Raw genomic sequence first — 21,699 nt, forward strand, 5'->3', positions numbered from 1 at the left:
AAAAAATAAAAATAAAAAAAGAGAAAAAAAATCGTTGGAGGACAGGGCAGGGCACCCAGGCTCCATCTGAGCACACAGACTGTGATGGAGTTTATGTGGGCCCAGAAGGTAGGTGGGAGTGGAGGATGGCTGCACCTCTGTTCACCAAGAGTAACAAGAGGAATGTCGTACCTTGTCAGTCTTGCAGGTCCCGACTGTCCTTGGGGTTGCTGGAAAGCAGAACATTTTCTTAAGCCCCAGGAATCTGCGAGAGCACTGTCTCTTTAAATATCCAAAATAGTCAAGCCACTTTTTAAGCTTTCAAAATGGCGGGGCCCTCTGGTCTGGCAAAGTCCACAGCTCAGCCCACCTTTCTCTTCACCTTCTCCGTTTGTTCCCCAGACGTGGTGCACAGTTCTCCGTGCAGTCCCTGGCTAGCAGGGTGATTTTTAGGTTAATTCTTAGGTCCTACCACCACTCAGGAATCTACAAGCTGTCTGTGCCTTCAGGATCACTCAGGCTCACTGCCAGGCCTCAGCTCCGTCTGTCTCCTTTTTTGGTATTTTCATGCAAATTCTTCTGCTAGTTGGGGTTTAGTCCACTTCTATATCCTCCCTTCAAGGCTCAGGGGTCTGGGATTATCTTCTGTGTCTGTATTAATTGGTTTCCCTTTTCTTTGTTGAAGAGGGTCTGTGTAGTCTTTCTGCCTAGTCCGCCATCTTGCCGGATCGCCTTCTTTGGTCTTCTTTATTCATTGTCCAACTTTCATATGCATATGAAGCAATTAAAAATACCATGGCTTGGGTTATGCACACCTTAGTCTTCAAAGTGACATCTTTGCTTCTTCATACTTTAAAGTGGTCTTTTGAAGCAGATTTTCCCAGTGTAGTTCAATGTCTAGTTTCTTGACTACCACTTCGTAAGTGTATATATATATATGTATATACACGTGCATATGCATGTATTCACATATGTGTGTATACACATGTGTATACATACATGTGTGTATAGGTATTCACATATGTATATATGCACACATAGATACAAACATAGGCATACATACATGTATATCTATATATGTATATTATGTATGAATTTATATACATGGAGCTCTGGTGGTGCTGTGGTTACGGCATTGGGGTGCTAACCAGAGTGTTGGCAGTTTGAACTGACCAGCTACTCCTTGGGAAAAAGATGGGGCAGTCTGCTTCTGTAAAGATTTATAGCCTTGGAAACCCTATGGGGTCGCTATGAGTTGGAATCAACTTGATAGTAGTGGGTTTGGTTTTTATGCAGATACATATATCCCCCACACATGATTATGGGTTTATTAGGAAGTAATAGGTTACAGTTCAGGATCAGAAAGCAACTCAGGATATAGGTCTTCAATCAGGTCAACTTCTTTTCAGCTGTGCCACAGGCACAGTTGTCTCGGGCCTTGGCCTCTGCTCTGCTCATGCCAGAGTTACAAAGCTCTTTTAGCTTTCCTGAATAGATGCCCAGAGATATACCCCCCTCTGCCAGCAGGCCACCTGCCCAAAGGCACTCAGCTTTCTTGCTCTGTAGGCCAAGAAATCCACCAGTCTGTCTCATGCCAGGCCTCTACCATCTCTCCTCTCCAACTCTGATAAAGAATCTTGGGTCCAAAGGATGAACTTTATTCCAAGCATTTTTTCTTCATGTTAGTGTTGTTGTTGTTAGGTGCTGTAGAATCGGCTCTGACTCATAGTGACCCTCTGTACAATAGAACAAAACACTGTTCTATTTGCCTCATAATACTTGCTGTACCTGAGCCCATCATTGCAGCCACTGTGTCAGTCCGTCTTGTTGAGAGCCTTCCTCTTTTTCTTTGACCCTCCACTTTACCAATCATGATATCTTTCTCCAGTGAATTGTCCTTTCTCACAACATGACCAAAGTTGGACAAAGTCTGGCCATTCTTGCTTCCAAGGAGCATTCTGGCTGCACTTCTTCCAGGACATATTTGTTAGTTCTTTTGGCAGTCCATTGTGCTCTTAGTGTTCTTCTCCAATACGCAAAAGCATCAAGTCTTCTTCAGTCTTTCTTATCCTTTGTCCAGCTTTCACGTGCATGTGAGGTGATTGAAAATACCATGGCTTGTGTCAGGCACGCCTTAGCCTTTGAAGAGACATCTTTGCTCCTTAGCACTTTAAAGAGGTCTTTTGCAGCAGATTTGTTCAGTGTGATACGTTGTCTGATGTCTTGACTGCTGCTTCCGATGGTGGTGATTGTGGAACCAAGTGATACAAAATCTTTCACAACTTCAGTGTTTTTCCATTTATCATGATGCTGCTTAGTGGCCCAGTTGTGAGGATTTTTGTTTTCTTTATGTTGAGATGTAATCCATAGTGCCTGACCTTTGTCAGTAAATGCTTCAAGTCATCCTCAGTTTCAGCAAGCAAAGTTGTGTTGTCTGCGTATTGCAGGTTGTTAATGAGCTTCCTCCAATCCTGATGCCATGTTATTCTTCATATATTCCAGCTTCTTAGATTATTTGCTCAGCATACACATTGAGTGAGTATGGTGAAAGGAGACAACCCTGACACCCTCTGTTCCTGATTTTAAGCCATGTAGTATAGTATCCCCTTATCTTTTGAATGATGGACTGCAGGTCTATGTATAGGTTCCTCATGAGCACAATTAAGTGTTCTGGAATTCCCATTCTTCTCAATGTTATCCATAATTTGTTACGATTCACACAATCGAATGCTTTTGCATAGTCAATAAAAGACAACTAAAGATCTTTCTGGTATTCTTTGCTTTCAGCCAAGATCCATCTGACATCAGCAATGATATCTCTCATTCCACCTCCTCTTCTGAATCCAGCTTGCATTTCTGGAAGGTCTCTGTCAATATACTGCTACAACCATTTTTTTTTTTTTTAATTTTTGAAATTTTTATTGTTTTTTGGATGAAAGTTTATGGAGCAAATTCACTTTCCATACAGCAGTTCACATAACTTTGTCTCATGACATTGACTACAATTTACCGCAATGCAACAGCTCCCCTCCCACTTCCTCCCCATAGTTACCTCTTCCCTATGTCCTTCCCTCTCATGCACTTCTGCCCCGCCCCCCAGCTGTCTCCCTGTGCATACAAAGCCCTCTATTCTCCCATGATTGATCTATCCAAGGAGTATATCTGTCTAATGTAAAGGTTCAGTTCATATGCCTTTCTTTTCTTTGGCTGGAAGCCATGAGAGTGGGTTAAGTTCCAGACCTGAAAGGCAGCTAGGGGCCATAGTCTCAGTGGTTCCATCAGGCTTTATCAGACCAGCAAATTTGGTCCCTTTTTTTTTTCTTGTGATTTTGAGTTTTGTTCCTTATTGTTCTGCTACTCTGTTTAGGATCTCCTACGTATCTCTCACCCTTTCTGAGTGGTTGACAGTGGTTGACTAGATGGACACCATCTAGTTTTTCTGGTTTCATAGTCATATAGGTTGAGGATTGTATCGTGTACCAGTTGCTTGGACTAATTGTTTCTACGCATCTTTGGTTTTCTTCATTCTTCTTTGCTCTGGACGAGGAGAGACGCATTGTTGCATGTAGATGGCCACTTGCAAGCTTTTAAAATCCCAGTCGCTACTCGCCAAAGTAGGATATGGAATAATGTTTTGTGTAGTATGTTATTCCAGTTGAGCTTGATGTCCCTTATGACTATGGTCCCAGGCCCACAGGTCCAACTGCTTGCTCCTTCTGGATCACTGGCTATGGCTAAGAAGTGACTACAACCTTGTCCCTTGTCAGCTCTACTATATACCTGGACGTTCTTTTTTTTTTTTTTTAATTTTTATTGTGATATGGGGTGAAAGTTTATAGAGCAAATTCACTTTCCATACAGCAGCTCACATACACTTTATCTCATGACATTGACTACAATTTCCCACAGTGTAACAACTCCCCTCCCACTTCTCCCTATAGTCACCTCTTCCCTGTGTCCTTACCTCCTGTGTACTGCCCCCGAGCTGTCTAGAGCATACAGCCTCTCTATTCTCCCATGATTGATCTCTCCAAGGAGTGTATCTACCTAATGTAAATGTTCAGCTCATATGCCTGTCTTTTCTTTGGTTGGAAGCCATGGGAATGGATTCAATTCCAGACCTAAAGGATACCTAGGGGTCATAGTCTCAGTGGTTCCATTAGGCTCTGTCAGACTAGCAAACCTGGTCCTTATGATTTTGAGTTTTGTTCCACATTGTTCTCCCACTCTCCAGGATCTCTGACAGAGATCCCCCTATATCTGGACATTCTTACAGAACATATAAATACACTTGTAGAAATATTGTCTGCCAACTTTATGCATGGTCATGGGCACACTTCTTCCTGCATAGACATACCTAATTGTTGATCCTGTCCTCCCATCTGTCTACCCGTAGATCAGTGTTTGCCATCACTGACAATGCAGTAATGTATGTGAAAAAGGGTTCATGTTTGTTGCCTATACCTCCCACGTACCTCTCTCTGTCTTTCTCTTCCTCAATGCCACTGTGTTGATCACTCACATTTGGTACATTGCCCTTATCTTCACCCAAATCAATACTTGTCTCTACTTATCTATCTTCTCTCCCTTCCCCTCCCACCCCTGGTAATCAACAGAGAAAATTTCCTTCCTTATATAAATCTTTCCTTGATTTTTTACAGTAACAGACTAATACACTATTTGTCCCTCTGTGATTGACTTATTTCACTCAGTATAATGTCCTCCAAGTTCATCCACGTTATGTGGTGTTTCGCAGATTCTGCATTATTCTTTAGGGTTGCTTAGTATTCCATAGTGTGTATGTACCGCAGTTTGATTGTCCATTCATTGATGGCCACCTAGGTTGTTTCCATCTTTTGGCTAGTGTAAATAGTGCTGCAGTGAACATGGGTGTGCATATATCTGTTCTTGTCCTAGCTCTCACTTCTTTAGGATATATACCTAGTAATGGAATTTCTGGATTAAATGGTATTTCTAATTTCCACATTTTAAGAAATTGCCATATTGCTTTCCACAGGATTGTTTTAATTTTTAATGACTTTTATTGAAGATCAGTTATACCCAAAGAGCTACCATTTCAGATGTGCTAATAGTCTCCAGCAGGAGCTCTGGTAGCCTAATGCATGAGGCACTTGACTGCTAACCAGAAGGCTGGAGGTTCAAACCTACCAGCCACTCCTCGGAAAGAAGGTTGGGCAATCTACTTCCGTAGTGATGATACCACCTCTGAAACCCAAGGAGGGGTCATTATGAGTCACGTCTGACTCGAAGGCACATAACAACAACAACAACAACAGTCCCCAGGAAGTATTCAGAAAGCCTGTGGTGGTTATTCTTAGATTTTTTTTTTCTCCACTTGTGCATGATACTATCTTTGGCTAATCAAAAGAAAATTCGCTCCAAGTGTACTTTTGTATAGCCCAGAGTACAAAGTTTCATGAATATTTCTCATTTGTTTGTCATAAGAAAATGAGTAAAGATGTGACTAAACATTGAAAGCATCTTATTGAGAAGACTGGCAGGATCATAATACTGGAATAATGCCAGATGTTTTCTAGAGAAGATTTTGTTTAATGGGAAATGTTACAATGTGTGTTGAGTGGATTCAGCGTTTCACATTTGAAAGAAACAACTTAGCCAAAGAAACCTATAGTTTTCTTAGAGAAAGAACAGAACCTTGATAGTCATCAGCCTCTGGAAGACCCTGTTTTGGGGGGAGAAAGAAGCAGCAGCAGTTGATCTATTTGAGAATTCTGAATTCTGATGCTTGTTTTACTAAAAGTTGAGAAAAGGTTTTGTAGATTCCACAAATAGCGTGGAGTTGAGTTGCTATAGCAGCTCTGAGTGGTTTAAAAACGGATAGTAATAAGTTTTTGAAGAAGCCTTTGTTCTCCTGCCTTTTGTGTCTTCTGTACTTGTTATTTAGTTGAATGAGCTGTTTTATTTAAATTTTCTCTTTGACTTTTAGCATCTTTGTACCTTTCACTGTATCAACATGTAGTGGGTATTCAAAAAATAATCGATGACAAATCTTCATTTTCTTTTTGCAGTTTATATTAGTCAGATCCCTGAAAATAAATACAGTTTATTGGTTGTTTATTCCTTTTTACAACTTTAAATATTCAGACCCTTCTAATTAGTTATTATCTGGACTGAATTCTGTTTCACACTAAATTTTTTGGAAGGAAGAAGACCAATAATTTAGTTCTGAGGGTGGAAAAATTGGAGGTGAGAATTTCAATTACTGCTCCCTGTGGAATAATACTGTATTTACAACAAAGATTTTGCTGCAGGAGAAGTTCGTTCTATGCTGTGTTTAGATTAATGTTCATTATTCTAATAAAAACATTTCCTGTTTAAAGAAAAGGAAGCAAATTAATCAAACCAAAGAAATAGGAATCAATAAGTAATTTCTAAGATACCAAGTTGGCATTTAGCACTAAATAATTTTTCTTTCTTCTTCCCATTAGAATTTCTCATGCTATAATTAAGTCATTCTTAATTTATAACTTGAGATTCTTTTCTTTTTGATCTTATCTTGCTGAATGTTAGATGTAAGTAATCTGGGAGATTATTTTCCTACCTTAAAGGTAGTACATACTGTTTCTTTGATGGTAACTGGAAATTTTTGGTTTAGGTGATGAGTTATGAAAAGAAAGCATTGACTCAATACAAATTTATTCAAATGTGAGTGTCCAAAGATAATATGTCATAGTTTCTGCCCTCAAAGAATTCACAGTATGGGAGAGAAGACAGAGACGCATGCACGCTACTGTAATACAGTGTGGCAGGTGCCATGTTAGAAGTGTAAGTAGAATAATCTTGGACCAGAGATGAGCAAACACTGCTCTATTAATCCTGTGCATATCATTATTGATGGGAAGGGCGGGTTTGGCTAGGAAAAGCCACATAGAGGTGGGGTTTCAACAGTAAGTGGGAATTCACCATGAAGGTGAGAAGGAGAAAGGATCTCAGGCAGTGAGAATAGCATATGCAGAGGCAGGGCTTTAACGTGTGTCAAGGCAGCATAGTGTAGGGGAAAGGATGGTCTCAACCAGGCTCCTTCACTTGCCAAAGGGCTGTGGGCAATTTTCTTAGTGGCTCTTGGTTTAGTTTTCTTCATCAGTAGACTGGAGATAATACTATGTAGGTTTGCTGAATGGATAGAATAAGAAAAAACAGTGTTCTTTCACTCTGTGAGAAAACGGGTGGTAGGTATAGTCAGGACATGTGCCTGTCAGGAAAGCATTTTTATTATTTCTGGTGGACAAATATCACCACTGATTTTTATCCATCTTGCAGGTTAAAGCAGCAACTGGAGAAGAGGTTTCTGCTGAGGACCTTGGAGGTGCTGATCTTCATTGTAGGTGAGACAGAAATAGCTGTTTCTTACCCAGATTGGTGGTAGATATTGTTTGTTTATTTAAAGAATTTTTATATGATTTTTTCAAGGGCTAATCTTGACAGACCAAACCATACTTTTTTTCATTCTCAATCTACTTTTTCAGGCTAAATTCTTTAAATTGTAGGGTTGTATTTTTAAGCTAGGTGGTCAGCTTTCCTGTTAAATCTCAGGAGCACTGGAGAGATGAGCTTAATTATTTAATAAGCATTCATTGAGCACTTGTTATGTACCAGGCACTGCTCTAAGTGCTGAATATAAGGCAGTGAATAAGATGGACACTGTTTTTGTCTGCATGGAGCTAATATTCTAGTTGAAATGGGATTAACAAAATGAACTGTGTATGTGTAGTGAGGGCTATAAAAGAGCATATAGAAGCGGACCTCACCCAGTGCTACCTTGATTTGTGGTGTTTGCTGATTTCTGTTGTACAAATTATCCCACCACGATGGATTTCAAGTTACCAACATGGCATCACTGAATATAATATCAGAGAGAGAGATACACGGTAGGCTTTTGTGGGCCAAGTATGAGCTGGCTCCAGCACACTGCTCTTTTAACCTTTTCAAGTTAGTGTTCAGGGGTAATAATATAGTTTATATCCTAGGCTTTTTGTAAGGGTTAAATGAGATAATAAACGTAAATTGCTTGAAACAATACCTACTTTAAGTAAGTACCTACAAGTAAAACTGCCCTTATTGTTGTTTATTATCATTAGCCTTTGAAGGTTTTGGGTTCTTTTATTAAGAGCAATGGGATATCATTGAAGAGTTTTTAAGCAGAGATACCCCTTTATCAGATATTTCATTGGAAAAATCCCTTTGGCTGCCAAATGGAGAATGTTCGGAGGATTGGCAGGACTCTTTAAGTAGAGGACCAGTGGGCTGATTGTATCAGCAGCATAGGTGAGAGATGATGGTGGTTTAGATGGGTGTTATGGCCAGTAGATAAGGTAGAGGGAAGTGAACACATTTGAGTTCTGTTTTAGAGGTGGAATCGAGACACTTGTAGATGAATCTCATATAAGGAGTAGAGGAAAGTGGAACAGATTTGGCGATGCATCAAGGGGTCAAGCATTCCTCTGGGACCTGATAAGGTCAGGATGCTGTGAGAAACTCAGCCAGTGATGATGACTTGGCAGTTGTCTTAAAAGAGTATGAAGCTCTAAGGAGAAATGTGGGCTGGAGATCTTTATTTCAGAGTCAGCAGCATAGAGGTGAACTTCAAAACCATGCGCTAGATGTGCCTACTTTCAGAAAGAGGAGTTGGCCCAGGACAATGTTCTGAGGAACTCAGACTTAAATGGCAAGTGTATCTAATAATTAAACCCAGTGGCGTAGTTGGTACAGTAAACCTCCCTTTGCTCTGCCAAACTGCAAACCCAGGGGGCCAGCAGCAATGAGAGGAGTCCAGTAAGTGGGAGATGGAAGATGGGTGGTAACATTTCTACATTCCTATCAAAAAACACTGCCATGCATTATGATTAGTTGGTTAAGGAACATTGCCTTGGTTTTTCATTTATTCCTCCCTCATTGAGTACTTATTGGGGGTAGATTGATTGTACTGAGTGTTATGAGCAATACAGAAGAATTTCAGACTTAATCCCTGCTTGACCCAATGATTTATAATTAGGCAGATAAGAGATATGAATGAATGAGCCAAAAAAAATTTACAAAATAAATTTGCTAATAAGCATCTAGTTTTATACCTAAAGGCCAAAGGAAGAATGATTAAGAGAATGACTGGTGTAGAATTGAGGTTGTCAGAGAACATGAGTCAGGAAATGAGTTTTCTGGCTGAGTTTGGATAAAATACTTATTTATTTAGGTGAGTGGAACTGTGTGAGCATGGATACAGCATTGCCGTCTGTGTTCAGAGTCCCCGAGACTACCCTCAGTTTCTATGATTCTCTAGAAGGACTCAGAAAAGCTGTTATACTCATGGTTATGATTTATTACAGTGAAAGGATACAGAAGAAATCAGCACAGGGAAAAGGTGTGTTGGGATGAAGTCTAGAAGAAACCAGGTGCAAGCTTTTGGCTGTCCTTTCTCAATAGAGTTGCACACGTGCTCTTAATCTTTCCAGCAACAATGTGTGAAGTATTGCCAACCAGGGAAGTTCACTGTGAGCTTGGGTATCCAGGGTTTTTGCTGGCGATCAGTCACGTAGACATGCAGTGCCTACTTAAGTTACCTCAGTTACACAGATTCAAGCCCCCAAGAGCAAAAATACGTGTTCGGTATAAAACATTATGTTGGCATAAATTATTTGATCAAACTGGTACTTCCTGGTCCAAGGTCTCAGGTGTACCAAAGCATTCTTACCAGGCAGAATATTCCAGGGGATCAGAGGTCATTTTCCAGAGAGGGCTAAAGGCTAGTCCTAAAGAGAGGAAATGTGCAGAGTTTAAGCAACTCAGTTCTGCTGAGTTAACCCTTTCCTGCACAATATCTGGCAATTTACTGATCATTTCAGAGAGGACATTGCTTGGCCTTCTGGAGAGGATGTTTAAACCTTGAGAGAATGTGGCCACAGGTAGAATAGGGTGAGTTAAGGGTATAGGGCTAAGTGGGCAACTATTGGCTTAATCAGGGAAAAGAGGTGAAGAGTATTTGAGGAACATTATTATTAAAATAAGGAACTCTGGTAGTGTAGTTGTTAAAGAATTCAGCTACTAAACAAAAGGTTGGTGGTTCAAACTTACCAGCCGCTCCTCAGTAGAAAGATGAGACAGTCTGCTCCCATAAAGATTTACAGCCTTGGAAACCTCAGGGGGCAGTTCTAACCTGTCTATAGGGTTGCTATGGGTTAGAATCAATTCAGTGGCAGTGGGTTTGGGTTTAGTTTTATTATTATTTTTTTAATTTGGCTATTTAAAAAAAAATAATCTGTGCCCATAAAAGCTATAGACAGTATATCAAGTTAAAATTGTAAGCTCAGAAATCCATCTTCTAGTTGTCTCACTTACTAGCCAGATGACTTTGACAAACTGCTTAACCTCCCTGAGCCTCATTTTCTCATGTCCAATGAAGACATGAATAGTACCTACCTCATCACACAGTGCCTGGTACACACTAAGCACTCCACTACTATTAGCTATTATATTACTGTCTTGCTTCTCTAGTGCTGCTGTAACAGAAATACCACAAGTGGATGCCTTTAACAAACAGGAGTTTATTCTCTTACAGTTCAGAAGGCTAAAAGTCCAAATCCAGAGTGCTGGCTCTTGGGGTTAGATAAAGGCCCCTCGACCTTGGGCTTCAGCTCTGCCTCTTATTCCAGACCCACTAGAACTAGAGGCATCTCCTAACTCAGGCAGCTGCTGCCACTGAGGCTGAGGAGTCCAACGCCAGCAGGTAAAATGGCACAGTCCCAGATCAGCAAGTAACACAGCAGACCACTAGTTCAAATTCTGGAAGAATCCTGAGATCAGCAGGCAAAATGGCAGGCCACTGAGATGAAGACTCAGCCAAATGCAGGATCCAGATGCCAAAAGCTAGAAAGCTTCCTCAAAGCTTCTCCTTATATACTAGAAACAGGCCATACCCTACAGGCAACTACTTAGCTGCACACAGCAGATTCCACCATGGAGGTGATTACAGTCTCATGGAATAACTACATCCAGCTGCCCAGCCACTTAAAACCACGGCCTAGCCAAGTTGATACACAACCTTAACCACCACTAATAACATGTTTAAAATAATTAAAAAATAATTAGGTGATGATGGTCCCCCCTCCCCATACCTGTCATAAAATTTAGTGGTCACAGCTTTGGGCTCTCTTTCTCTTTATAAAAGATACTTACATCTCTCTGATTAGTCACCCCTCAGCAACTTTCACAAAAGGCTTACATAAATTTAGAATATAATGTTTCATCAAAGGGTTCCTGTTCCTACTGTTGTATTAAATAATAGGCAGTTTTTATAAGAAATCATTTTATTTTAAAGATTTACCAATTTAGAAGCAGTTTCTTCTGTTTCTGGCTGCTTTCTAAATTACTACAGTGTAGCCAAAAGTCAGCCATTGTAGCTGTTAATATGTGTGAGGTATTATTGATGGTCAGTTGTAAAATGCCATATTAAATAAAACATTCAAGGGTCTCTCACTGCAAGGCATTGGAGGAGTAAGCCTGGTCCCTGCTCTGATTTAGGAATACCCATTCCAGAGGTGGAAAGGGATGTGAAACCACTATGAGAACCTGGCTTTAAGAAATACCTCACAAGGTTTTGGTGTTTTCTCCTAGATAAGATAACAAAATTTAGATTTTGGCAGCTTAGTCCTGACTCATAAAATGAACCAGAAGTCGATTTATTTATTTGCCTTAATTTACAAGTGCTTTTTTTTTTTCCTTTCTTTTTAAATGCTTTACTAGGAAGTATGTACATCCACATCTGAGACAACAAGCCATCTAGTCTGGGCAGAACTAATAACCTGAGCAAGCCCATGCTCCATTCACACCAAACTTGAAATTGAGTGGGAACCTGCATATGGCCTTTCCTACAGAATCATTTTATCAATACCTGTTTCTGAGGGGCAGTTGTAGTCAGGCCTTTGTGTTACCTGCGATGGCTTTTAGGGTGTAGCTTTGTAAGGAGGGGAAGCTCAGCAGGCGCTCAGCAGTAGAGTAACTGGCATCTTCATTAGAAGCTCAGTCAGTCACAAATAGTTTCTGCTGTTACCAGCATCAGGAAAGCGTGGTTGGATCTTATCACGTTTGAAGTGCATGGAATGGGGATAATGGATGCTGTAGTCAGTAGTCTAATAGAAGGCAGCCAAGATTGAGAAACAGAAGGCATGGGTTTTTCAGCAGCTGCTGGTAGTCATTGGGCAAATTACTTACGTGTGCTTCAATTTTTCCTTTTGTAAAACAAGGATAATACTGCTTTGCCAGAGACATTATGAGTAAAAATTAGAAGCCATTTTGAAAAATGTTTTGAAAGTGGAAGTGCTATCATCCTTTGAAGAGAAAAGATATTTGTGGTTTAAGATACTAAATTATTTTCGTTTTCTCTGTTCTGATTATTTTATTGTGCTTTATTCTCTAGAAAGTCTGGAGTGTGTGACTACTATGCTTTGGATGATTTTCATGCCCTGTACCTAACTAGGAAGGTTGTGAGGAATCTAAATTACCAGAAGAAATTGGATGTGAGTAGGATATATTCTTGTATCTTTTATTTTTTCTCAAAAGCATTTTGGCTTATGTTACATGATGATAATGTCTTTATCGAGGTTAGTAAGATTTTTCTGTATTTCTGCAGGTTACTGTTGAACCTTCTGAAGACCCTTTATTTCCTGCTGATGAATTATATGGAATAGTTGGTACTAACCTTAAGAGGAACTTTGATGTTCGAGAAGTATGTAACAATGAGACTAAAAGCTGTAAGCCATGCTGTCTGTTTCTTTAAATGTGTATTCACTTTCAAAGCTAAAGTCTATTAAAGATATGCTCATGCCCAGGGATTGATGAGGATCTCAGTGAGGAGTGACATGTAAGGGACAGATACGTTTCCATAGTGTAAGTATCTTTGGTACACTCTAAATACTCAAGGAGTGGGGTAAATCCCTCTTACTTATTGTACCCTTTCCATCGCACAGTGACAAAGCTCACTTTGTTCCTGGACACCATCCCACTTTCTTGTTGGCATTAGAAATGATGTGGGCACTTTCATAATTTCAGCTGTTTCTTTTCAGTGTTTTTATTTTGTGAAATGGAGGAAATGTCACCTCGTTAAAAAAATCCTTTTAGATTAGCATGACATTAGCAAAGATTAGACTTTTGATTACAGTGGAAGATGTTGCTGTGGTTACAAATTATCAATATAGTCTTCTGTAATTTAAATTGATAGTTTTTAGTGTTTGCATACAGCATGTAGTCTTATTTTGTTCAGTAGGCAGAGTTGGAAGAATGATTTTTAAATTGGGAAATTAATATCATGCTCTGTGCTAGAGATCATAATATTATGTTACTTTTCCCCTTGACTATTACATATTAATTGTGAAAAATTTAGAAAATACAGAAGAACATAAAATTCCACCATAGAGAGAAAATAACTGATATTTTGGTGTTTTACCTTAATGTATGTGTGTGTGTATATATATATTATATGTGTAATAGAATAAACACATTTTTAGGCAATTGAGATAACATATACCTACATGTTCTTTTCCCAATATTAAATTGTATCCCCATGTCTTTAAAAGTTCATGAAATGTTCTTCATGCAACATTTTCCATGACCAGATCCCTGATTCCTGTAACTGCACCATGCCTAGCACTTGATAGGCACTCAGTAAATATTTGTTGAATGAATTGATGAGTGTAATAGTCCATTGTATAGGTGTATACAATTATTTATTTGGGCTGTATGCTATTATTTCTAGAGTACATTAAATCTTGGATGTTATGGAGCTTAACTGATACTTCGTATTAACGAGTGACTTGGTTAATTTCAAGTTTTAAAATTGGGTTTCTAGTTTGACTCTTCAATTAATTACAGCACAGAAAATAAAGTACTTAAAATCTGGTATACTAGAAAAAGGAGTTGTTCTAGATAGTCTAAGTTTTCTACATGGCTAAGAATTCATTCTTTTCAGCATAAGCACTTTTTTCATTTATTCACTAGTATTTTAGAGTACTTGTTCAATGCTAGGCATTGTTTCAGATATTAGAGATACAGAAAAGCAGATACAAATCCATGTATTGTTGATATTTCCATTTCATTTTAATGGAAATCTTTTTAAAAAGATAGACGCTTTCCAACCTTCTTAAAAAAAATATACTGAACGTTCTACTTTTCTTGATTCATGCTGATGATTATGATTGTAATTTATCACAGTTTCCTGTAATAGGAAGTAAGATGTGGGTACAAGTCTTTAGTGTCTGGAACTGTGAGATAGCACTGGAATGTGAGTTGGAAAACCCAGATTGCTGTCCTTGTTCCCCTAGTTATTGGTACTGGGATTTATCCTCTTTTGAATATTGGTTTCTGCTTCTAGGAATTGCTATTCTGCTCTATCTGCTTCTTGAAACTTGGGTTTTTATGAAGATGAGTTAATATATCTTACGTGACTGGGTGATGTAAAGTATAGAGCAAATGAAGGAAGATTGTATTGTACTAAATGGCACTAGGTTGCTGTCCCATCTGAGTGACTTTATCTTTGTTGTAGACTATTTCTGTTTCTTCCTGTGCTGTTCTTAGTAAGTAACGTCCTTTCTCCCTTTTAAAAATTGTTATTTCTGCTTAGTATTTCTAAGACACAGTGATTATTTTGTGACTGTTTATTGTTTTGATACGTGAAAAGAATGGCAGTTGTTACACATTGATTGTTTATAAAAGGGTACAATTACAGAGGTATATAACACCTAGAATAGAACGATGTGATTTTCTCATCATGTTATCAGACCTTTTAACTACCAAATAATTCAAAGTAAACTTTTACTTTATGGAAAGAAAGGTATTGGGAAATAGTCACTCATTTTTCAGCCTTTGCATCTTATGAAAAAAGACTTTAATGTGGCAAACAGAAAAAGGAAATGAGAGCTAGATTAAAAAATAGTATCTATCATCTGAAATAGTTTCTGAAAAAGTCTGAAATATACTTCATGTTTGGGACTCTTTGAAATAGTCCTAATGTAAAATTATGAGCCCTAAAGATGAACTATTTAGTCACTTCTACTCTTTTTAGATTAATAATGTGTATGTGGGATGATCTTTCATATATATCAGATTCAGAATCATTGAACCTTATTGTAGACCTAGTAGTAATAATAATAACACAGCTACCCTCAAGTAACATGGGTTTCAACTGCATGGTCCACTTACTATTTTTTTAAAAATACATTTTATTGAAATATAATTTATGTACAGTGACATACACAAAAGTAAAGTGACATGGGTTGATGATTTTTTTTTTTTCTTCTGCAGCATTCCCTCCTCTCCCCTCCTACCCCTGGTAACCAACAAAGAAAGTTTCCTTCCATAGGAGCTCTGGTAGCATAGTGCCTAAGGCACTTGACTGCCAACCAGAAGGCTGGTGGTTCAAACCCACAAGCCACTCCTCAGAAGGAAGGTTGGGCATTCTACTTCCATAGTGATACCGCCTCGGAAACCCAAGGAGGGGTTGCTATGAGTCAGGTCTGACTGAATGGCACATAACTACGATATTGTTTTGGTAACTGGTACCACTCGAACAGAAATGACACAAATGAGATGGCTTGAACAAACAGGAGTTTATTCTCTTACACTTTGGGAGGCTAGAAGTCCGAGTTCAAAGTGCCGGGCTCTAGGGGCTGGGTGAAAGTCCCTTGACCTTAGGCTTTAGCTTTGCTTCTTGTTCCCGGCCCACTGAAGTTAGAGGCTTCTTTTCTCTCGGACAGTGCTGGCTGCTAAGGCTGACAAACCCAAGACTGACAAAGAAAAAGGCACAGTCCCAGTGTTACCAAACCACATGGGAGGCTGTTGATTGAAGTCCATTGACAGTCCTATGATTGGCAGAGCATGGCAGGGTGCTGAACAATGACTTGATTTCATGCAGGGTTCAAACGTGCCGTAAGCTGGAGACCTTCCTCAAAGCTGCTGCTTATGTACTGGAAGCAGCCCACATCCCTAAAGCAGCTACTCAGCTGCTCCAGTAGATTCCACCATGGAGTTAATTACCAACTTACAATGAGGAATAACTACATCCAGAGATGCCCAGTCACTCAACCAGGCCCAGCCAAATTGACATTCAACCCTAACTACCACACATATATAAACCTTTCCTTGACTTTTTACAATAATGAACTAATACTATATTTTTCCTTCTGTGATTGACTTATTTCACTTAGCATAATGTCCTCCAAGTTCATCCATTTTATACAGTGTTTTGCAGATTCTACATTATTCTTTAGGGTTGCGTAGTATTCCACTGTACCATAGTTTGGTTATCCATCCTTCTGTTGATGGGCACCTAGGTTGTTTCCATCTTTTGGCTATTATAAATAGTGCTGTGATGAACATGGGTGTGCATATATCTGTTCTTATCCTGGCTCTCACTTCCTTAGGATATATATCTAATAATGGGATTACTGGGTCAAATGGTATTTCTAATTCCAGCTTCTTAAGGAATGGCCATACTGCTTTCCACAGTGGTTGTATCATTTTAGAATCCCACCAGCAGTGTATAAGAGTCCTAATCTCTCCACATCCTTGGCAGCATTCGTTATTTTCTGTCTTGTTGAACTTTGCTACTAGTGCTGGGGCAAGATGGTATCTCGTTGTTTTGATTTGCATCTCTGTAATGGCTAATGATTGTGAGCATTTCTTCATGTGTTTGTTGGCCACCTGAATATCCTCTTTGGTGAAGTGTCTATTCATGTCTTCTGCCCATTTTTTAATTGGATTGTTAATATTTTTGTTGTTAAGATATTGGAGTTTTCTTTAAATTTTAGAGGTAAGTTCCTTATCAGATATGTTGCTGCTGAATACTTTTTCCCAATCTGTAGGTTGGTTCTCTTTTGACTCTTTTGGAGAAGTCTTTGGAAGCACATAAAAATTTAATTTTTGGAAGATCCCATTTATCTAGTTTATCTTTAGCTGTTTGTGCATTTTGGGTTATGCTTGGCAGTCTGTTTATGCCATAAATTGTTGTTATGTGCTGTCGAGTCAGACCTGACTCACAGCGACCCCCTCCTTGGGTTCCAAGGCAGTATCACTATGGAAGTAGATTGCTCAACCTTCATTCTGAGGAGTGGCTGGTGGGTTTGAACCGCCAGCCTTTTGGTTAGCAGTCAAGTGCCTTAGGCACTATGCTACCAGAGAGATGGTCTCTCTAACAAATGGTGCTGGCAAAACTGTATAGTGTGTACACTACACCATACACAAAAACTAACTCCAGATGGATCAAAGATTTAAATGTAAAGGTCCTCAAGGAAAAACTAGAGGCAAATTTAGAGGCCCTAATTTATGGCATAAGTAGACTTTACTTTTTCAGTTCTCTCAAAATGTTCCTATACAGTACATAAATCGATTTTATGCCTTAAATTAGGGCCCCTAAATTTGCCCCTGGTTTTTCCTCAAGGAACTTTGTAGTTTTAGGTTTCACATTTACATCTTTGAACCATCTGGACTTAGTTTTTGTGTATGGTGTGAGGTACAGATCTTGTTTCATTTTTCTGCAAATGGACATCCAGTTTTCCCAGCACCATTTGTTAGGGAGACCATCTCTTCCTCATTCAATGGATTTCAGCCCTTTGTCAAAAATCAACTTACCATAGGAAGGATCTTGCATGGACTGCTTATACATGAGTTTTTTTTTTTTTTCCCCCCAAGATGTGGGTCTTGGAGAAATTCAAGAGCTATTAGACACCACAGCCACACCAGAGGAATTAACAGAAGACAAGTTGATGGAGATAAGTGCTTCTGAACCAGTCCCAGACAATGAGGAAGAAGCGGTGCCAGAAAACAAATTGACATTAGACAATCTGGCACAAGGGTTCTGATTATTCAAGACTGCTTTTGACTTTTTTCATGACATAGACACTTCTGTGATACAGGCACTGAAACGAAAGCAAATGGTGGAAGAAGGGTTGGTACTATATAGGAACATTTTGAGAGAAATGAAAAAGCAAAAAAAAAGATAGAAATTATGACGTATTTCCATAAAGTTACAATGAGTGTACCTGCCTCTCTTGTCTCCCCTCCTCCTCTCCACCACTGCCACTCCTGAGACAGCATGACCAAGCCCTCCTTTTCCCCCTCCTCCTCAGCCTACTCATTGTGAAGACAACGATAAGGAAGACCTTTATGGTGATCTACTTCTTAATAAGGGAGCCCTGGTAGCATAGTGCCTAAGGCACTTGACTGCTAACCAGAAGGCTGACGGTTCAAACCCACCAGCCACTCCTCGGAAGGAAGATGGGGCAATCTACTTCCGCAGTGATACTGCCTTGGATCAACGGCACATAACAACAACAACTTCTTAATGAATAATAAATAATCATCATGCCATATAGTTAATAAATTTATCTGCTGTGTAGGTATGTGAGTATCCTTGTGTGAACATCTCATAATCGTACAGCAAGAATTGTGTTAATAGAGCATTTTATTAGTAAGGCTTCCAGTCAGCAGTAGGCTATTAGTAGTTAAGTTTTTGGGGAGTCAAAAGTTACATGTGGATTTTCAACTGTGCAGGGGGTTGGTTCCCCTAGTCCCTGTGTTGTTTAAGGTCAACTGTAACAGCTACCTTGTAATGAGAGCCAGACACTGGGCATTAGTTAGCACTTCTTAAATATACTTTATTTCCTTAAAACAACAACAAGGAAAATGGAGACTTAAGGATTCTTCCGTAACCAGCCTGTGATTCTGGTTTCTCGGTGGTAGAGCTGGGACTCACAGCTGGTTCTTAATTTCCGTGTTCTTTTCTTAGATTCCTTTACTAATTTAGTTTATCACATCTTCACAGCTTTGTCCCATCTTTCCAGGAGTGAAAACAGACTCAGAGGGGTTAAATAGCGAATTCAAGGACACACAGACCATGTGTGACACTGTGACTTGGCACCCATGTCTTCTGACTCTAAGCCCTCTGTCATTTTCCCTGCTTTGTGATTGAATCCCTGAAGCTCTGAGGATACAGCCAAACAGTCCTGGAAGCTCTCAGACTAGAAACCAGCCCATGGAATGAATCTCTTGCTTCTCTTATATGTAACATGGTGCTATTGTTTTTGTAGTGAAGTGTCAAATCAGAGCTCAGCATGGCTTCAGGACATGCATGTAAAGTGAAATTATGGTGAGAAGATTTTCTATGTGGGGTGAAATTTTGTGAAAGTGACAACTTCACTGTGAATTTGTTTTCCTTATAAATAATTTTAACACAAACATTCTTTTGTAATGCAATTTCTCAGGGACATTGTTATTTTTTCTCTTAGGTTATTGCTAGAATCGTGGATGGAAGCAGATTCAATGAGTTCAAAGCCTTATATGGAGACACGTTAGTCACAGGTATAAAGGAGAAGAATTGAATTTATGAACATTTTCTGTGACTTTGAAAATAATGATGTCTGTCTTTTAAAACACTTGGCATGAGCTTTGTTATTTAGTGCAGTACAAATGTGTGAGTCAGTATTCAAAAGGAGCTGTTTTTCAAAGATTGTTTGTAGCTGAATGGTTTCGTGGATCCAGAGAGTTTAAAATGATGTCAGTTAGGCTCTTAACTGTGACTTTGTGGCATTGACTGTATAAAAATGTTCTTATCATAGTAAAATTAGCAGAAAATATCTGCAGTTCTTTTTGTTTCCCAATTATTTGAAATTTTCAGCACTGTCTTCTTTGTTCTTTAGTCTCCAGTTCCACTGGGGAGTTTTATATGATATTTAGCTCCCAGAATCGATGCAAAGTGAGTTAGAGCTTCCCACAGCGTTTGTGTGGATCTTACGCCTATTTAGTAAATACAGATTGAGAAACAGGGCCATATACCATATCTGGAAGCAAAAAAAAAAAAGAATGTTTGTAAAAGTTAATTCCTTTGTCTAGTGTTCAGTTTGTAGACCGTTGGAGAAAAGTATTTGAAACAGATGCTAGACCCATAATAATTTGTCTTGGACAAATGGCCAAACAAATTTTGTGAGTTACATTTGTGCTTGAAAATCTATTAGCTAATCGGAAGACAGCTTATCAGAGTAGAATAGAAACTTTTTTGGCAAAAGTCCAAATTGCAAATACATGTTGAGGTTTCAAGATAAGTCATATTTTCTTCTGGTCTGATTTATGAGTAAGTGAAGGGCTTACTCTGGGAGTAGAATTTATGTTTTTGTATTTAAGTGATTGAGAGCCTTTTCTTTGATATATAGTCAGGCTTTGTCACCAAATGGTTCAAGATGAAACTCTCAATGTGAACCAGTTTAAAACAGGTTAGAGCAGTTTCTGCTTTCTCTAAAGATGGATGGGCTGCCCTTGGCATCTACTTAAAAGTATTTGCTCCATACTTGATAAGGCTTGTGGCACTCTTGTCCCTAGATTATCAGGGATATATCCCGTTTCCTTCATTTCTTCTTGACTGCCCTAGAGTTCAAATAGGGTTGGGGAAGGAGGAAAGTACTAAGGACAAGAGGGGAATGAGTGAGTGAGCTGGGGGTGGGTGGTTGAGAAGCCCTGGGGCATGGGAACAGTGAGGGGACGCTCAGGGGTAAGGGGTAGCTGATAGAGTAAGGGGAAGCATGAGAAGGTGCAGGAACCATGAGAAGGTGAGGGGAGCATGAGAAGGGGAGGAGCAGAGGGAGGAGAAGAAATTTCTCTGAGGATTGAGTATCTCTGATAACTGTTAAGGGTTCCTTCTGTCTTGGCACTTAACCATGTGTAGGCCCTAGTACTTTCTTGAACATTTTACTTTCCTGTTTGGAGTTCATGTTTGGGTCCGGAAATTGGTGAAGGCTCTCCCTCCATGGATGTTCCTTCATTGTAGGTCATGTGTTCTGCCCAGCAAGTCCTTTGCCTGACAGACCCCAAGCAGAGCTAATTATGGGTTGAAAGTCTAAATAGTCAACAGGGAAGTGTATCTTCAGGGATAGCATTATAATGGTGAGCATGTTACTAGATTCCTATCTCCTTTTGTGGAGTGGGGCAGGACGAAGAGTAGACTGCTAGACCTTTCTAGAATTTGACCCCCTCTCTGGTGGCATAGTGCCTAAGGCATTTTACTGCTAATCAGAAGGTTGGTGGTTCAAACCCACTGCCCACCCCATGGAAAGAAGACTGGGCAGTCTAATTCCATAGAAATACTGCCTTGGAAACCCAAGGAAGGGTCACTTGGGTTTTTTGTTTGTTTGTTTTTGTTTTTGGAATTGCTTCTATAAGTGGCAGTGCCACTCATAGGATGTGCAGCACAGACTTAGGCTGGGATTTTAGGCCCGAAAGACAGGAATCTAGGTGGCCAGCAAATCAGTGTTGTTTTTATCACATAAAATAATGATTTTTTTTTTTTAAAAAAAAACAAAAAGGCTAGAATAAAGAACAAAAATTATAAAAGTTTGGTGTTGACACTCTCATCCATTAATTTTTTTGTGGGGGGTAAAAATGTATCTAACAATGTGTTTATTATGTCAACATTGTTTACTTATACTATTCAGTGCTAATTACATTCATCATGGTGTGCAGTCATCACCACAATCTCATCTGTTAATTTTTCCTCAACAAATGTTTTGAGCACCTACTTTTTGTCTGGTACCATGGGCTGGATCTTTCTCTTAGCCACTCCCTGTCCAACTGGAGCTTGAAGAAACGAGAGTTTTGTACCAGGAACTTTTATAGCATGCTTTCTTTGACCCACTTCTACAATCACAGTTT

General features: G+C 39.3%; 1 protein-coding gene across 1 annotated transcript in view; it reads left to right on the top strand.

The window, feature by feature from the left end:
• The window catches only part of MCCC2 (methylcrotonyl-CoA carboxylase subunit 2), a 122,512-nt gene that overhangs the window by 70,528 nt on the left and 30,285 nt on the right, over positions 1 to 21,699 (top strand). The window contains exons 7-10 of the mRNA XM_007943364.1: positions 7,282 to 7,346; positions 12,428 to 12,527; positions 12,641 to 12,736; positions 19,287 to 19,359. Coding sequence (XP_007941555.1) covers positions 7,282 to 7,346; positions 12,428 to 12,527; positions 12,641 to 12,736; positions 19,287 to 19,359 — 334 coding nt within the window. The remainder of the gene's footprint in view (positions 1 to 7,281; positions 7,347 to 12,427; positions 12,528 to 12,640; positions 12,737 to 19,286; positions 19,360 to 21,699) is intronic.

This window comes from Orycteropus afer, unplaced genomic scaffold (assembly GCF_000298275.1).
Source record: "Orycteropus afer afer isolate SDZICR_OR568_19922 unplaced genomic scaffold, OryAfe1.0 scaffold00104, whole genome shotgun sequence".
Taxonomy (NCBI): Eukaryota; Metazoa; Chordata; class Mammalia; order Tubulidentata; family Orycteropodidae; genus Orycteropus; species Orycteropus afer.